Source organism: Pogoniulus pusillus, chromosome 19 (genome assembly GCF_015220805.1).
Source record: "Pogoniulus pusillus isolate bPogPus1 chromosome 19, bPogPus1.pri, whole genome shotgun sequence".
Classification (NCBI taxonomy): Eukaryota; Metazoa; Chordata; class Aves; order Piciformes; family Lybiidae; genus Pogoniulus; species Pogoniulus pusillus.
In genome coordinates, this window is record NC_087282.1 from 23049433 (window position 1) to 23051321 (window position 1889).

A 1889-nucleotide genomic window follows, 5' to 3' on the forward strand; every position below is an offset into this window, starting at 1 on the left:
GCACTCCAGGACAGTTTCTGTGCCAGATTTGGTGGCCAGAACTAACCAAGGGGCAATGAGCCCCTGAAGGACACCCCGAAGGAGAAGGAGGAGCTGGAGCTGGATTTCACTGCTGCTGGGCATCACCATGGCCCCCAGGGCGTGCCCAGGGGTGTGGCAGGGCTCTGCGGTGGGGCCACGCCCGCAGGCCATTGTGACGCAATGCCCAGAGGGTATTTAAGGAGCTGTGCCTGCCTGGGCTGCCACTCCCGGAGGAGCAGCTCTCAGGAGCAGCCATCCCCTGGGTGCCCTCGGCAGATCCGCGGGTTCCAGGCCCTGCGCCAGGCGGTGCCGCGGGAGCAGAGTGCTGAGGCTCGGCCGTCCGGCATGGGGCTGGCAGCATCCTCCCAGCGGGAGGCCACAGCCTCCCTGCCCGCACCCAGCAGCTGCCAGGCTGCGACCCAGACGCGGTGCTGGCTGCCGCAGCCTGCCAGGCAGGTGCTGGGGCTGTGCCGCGCTGCGGGGCCCGGCTCGGGCGGCAGCGCAGGGGCGCAGCAGGACGGAGCAAGCTGCCAGGCTTTGGAGCAGCTCAAGGGCATGGTGCAGGAGATGAAGGAGATGGTGAGTAGGGGGCGCAGGCAGAGAGGCTCTCGGGTGCTGGGCACAGGTGCAGCATGGCGCTGGGGGCATGCAGGAGTGGCCCTGCTGGCCTTGGCTTGGTGCTGGCACTCGCCCATCCCAAAGCTCTTGGCCAGCCCAAGCCGTTCCCTGGCTCCCTGCTATGATGCCCATGGAGAAGCAGGCGAGTGCCCAGCACCAGCCCAGCAAGGGGCTGCTGAGCCAGCGGCACAGGAGGCAGCAAGTCAGGGATGGGGGCAGGAGGGAGGCCATGGGTGGGCACAGAGGCTACTCTGGGAGTGAGAGTGCCAGGGCCTGGGGCTGCCAGGGGAGTGAGGCCACAGGAGCTTCCCAAGGGCAAGGGCCACTCTGCTCACCCAGCCTCTCCTCTCCTTCTCTTGCAGAGTGACAGCCTGATCCAGTGTGTGACACAGCCCTGCCCTCAGGACAGAGTGCCCAGGGTGCCAGCCTCGCCAACTCTGCCCACAGCCAGGCAGAAGGCATCGGGAGCAGAGGCCAGCACAGGCCAGGCTGAGCTCATGGCGCAGCAGGAGGAGCTGGACGAGGCCAGCCCAGCTGCTGCTGCGCTCCCTGAGGAGGCCACAGCAGTGCCGCTGCAGGCGAAACCTTCTCTGCACAACCTCCGAGCCTACAGAGGACTCCTGTGGGACTGCAACAACACAGTCGTGGGCTTCGCTGACATCTTTGCTCGGGAGCTGGAGAAGAGCAGAGTTGTGGCGCAGAGCCTCGGCGTGTGCACAGCAGGAATGACTCCTGCAGCCCCTGCGGGCAGAAGGCAGAGCCAGGAGCCTGTTCTGCACAACCTGCGAGTGCAGGACGGGCTCCTGCTGGACTCCAGCAGCAGAGTCGTGGGCTCGGCTGAGCTCTCTGCTCAGTAGCTGCAGCAGCAGCCAGACGTGGCCCACAGGGTGCAAAGCTGTGGGCAGCCTTGTGGGGACTCCGAGGAATTCCCTGGGCAGGAGATCGTGGCTGGGCTCTGCTTGCTCTGCGGCAGCAGCAGCAGCAGCAGCAAGAGCTGGCACAAAGCTCTCCTGTGCCAAGGGCAGCAGTGGCTCCAGCAGCCCCTCAGGATGCAAGCGAGGGGACCTTGGAGGGGAAGAGGGAGGGGGGAGGGGGCTGGAAGAGGGAGGGAGGGAGGGGGGAGGGGGCTGGGGTCGGGAACCCTGCTGGACACTTGGATTGTGCCTGGCAGGGGCACTGTGTTTCTGTGCCACCCTGAGTGTGTGCCCTGGGTTGGTATTTTTAAAGAGAGCAGGCAGAAATTAAACTCA

The 1889-nt window shown here is 65.9% G+C and overlaps 1 protein-coding gene across 1 annotated transcript; it reads left to right on the forward strand.

Moving 5' to 3' along the window:
• Positions 1–201: 201 nt before the first annotated feature.
• Positions 202–1583, forward strand: LOC135183745 (uncharacterized). The gene is made up of 2 exons (XM_064158929.1): positions 202–600; positions 1002–1583. The coding sequence occupies exons 1-2, from the start codon at positions 202–204 to the stop codon at positions 1494–1496; spliced, it is 894 nt and encodes a 297-aa protein (XP_064014999.1). The 3' UTR covers positions 1497–1583.
• The last annotated feature ends 306 nt before the right edge of the window (positions 1584–1889 follow it).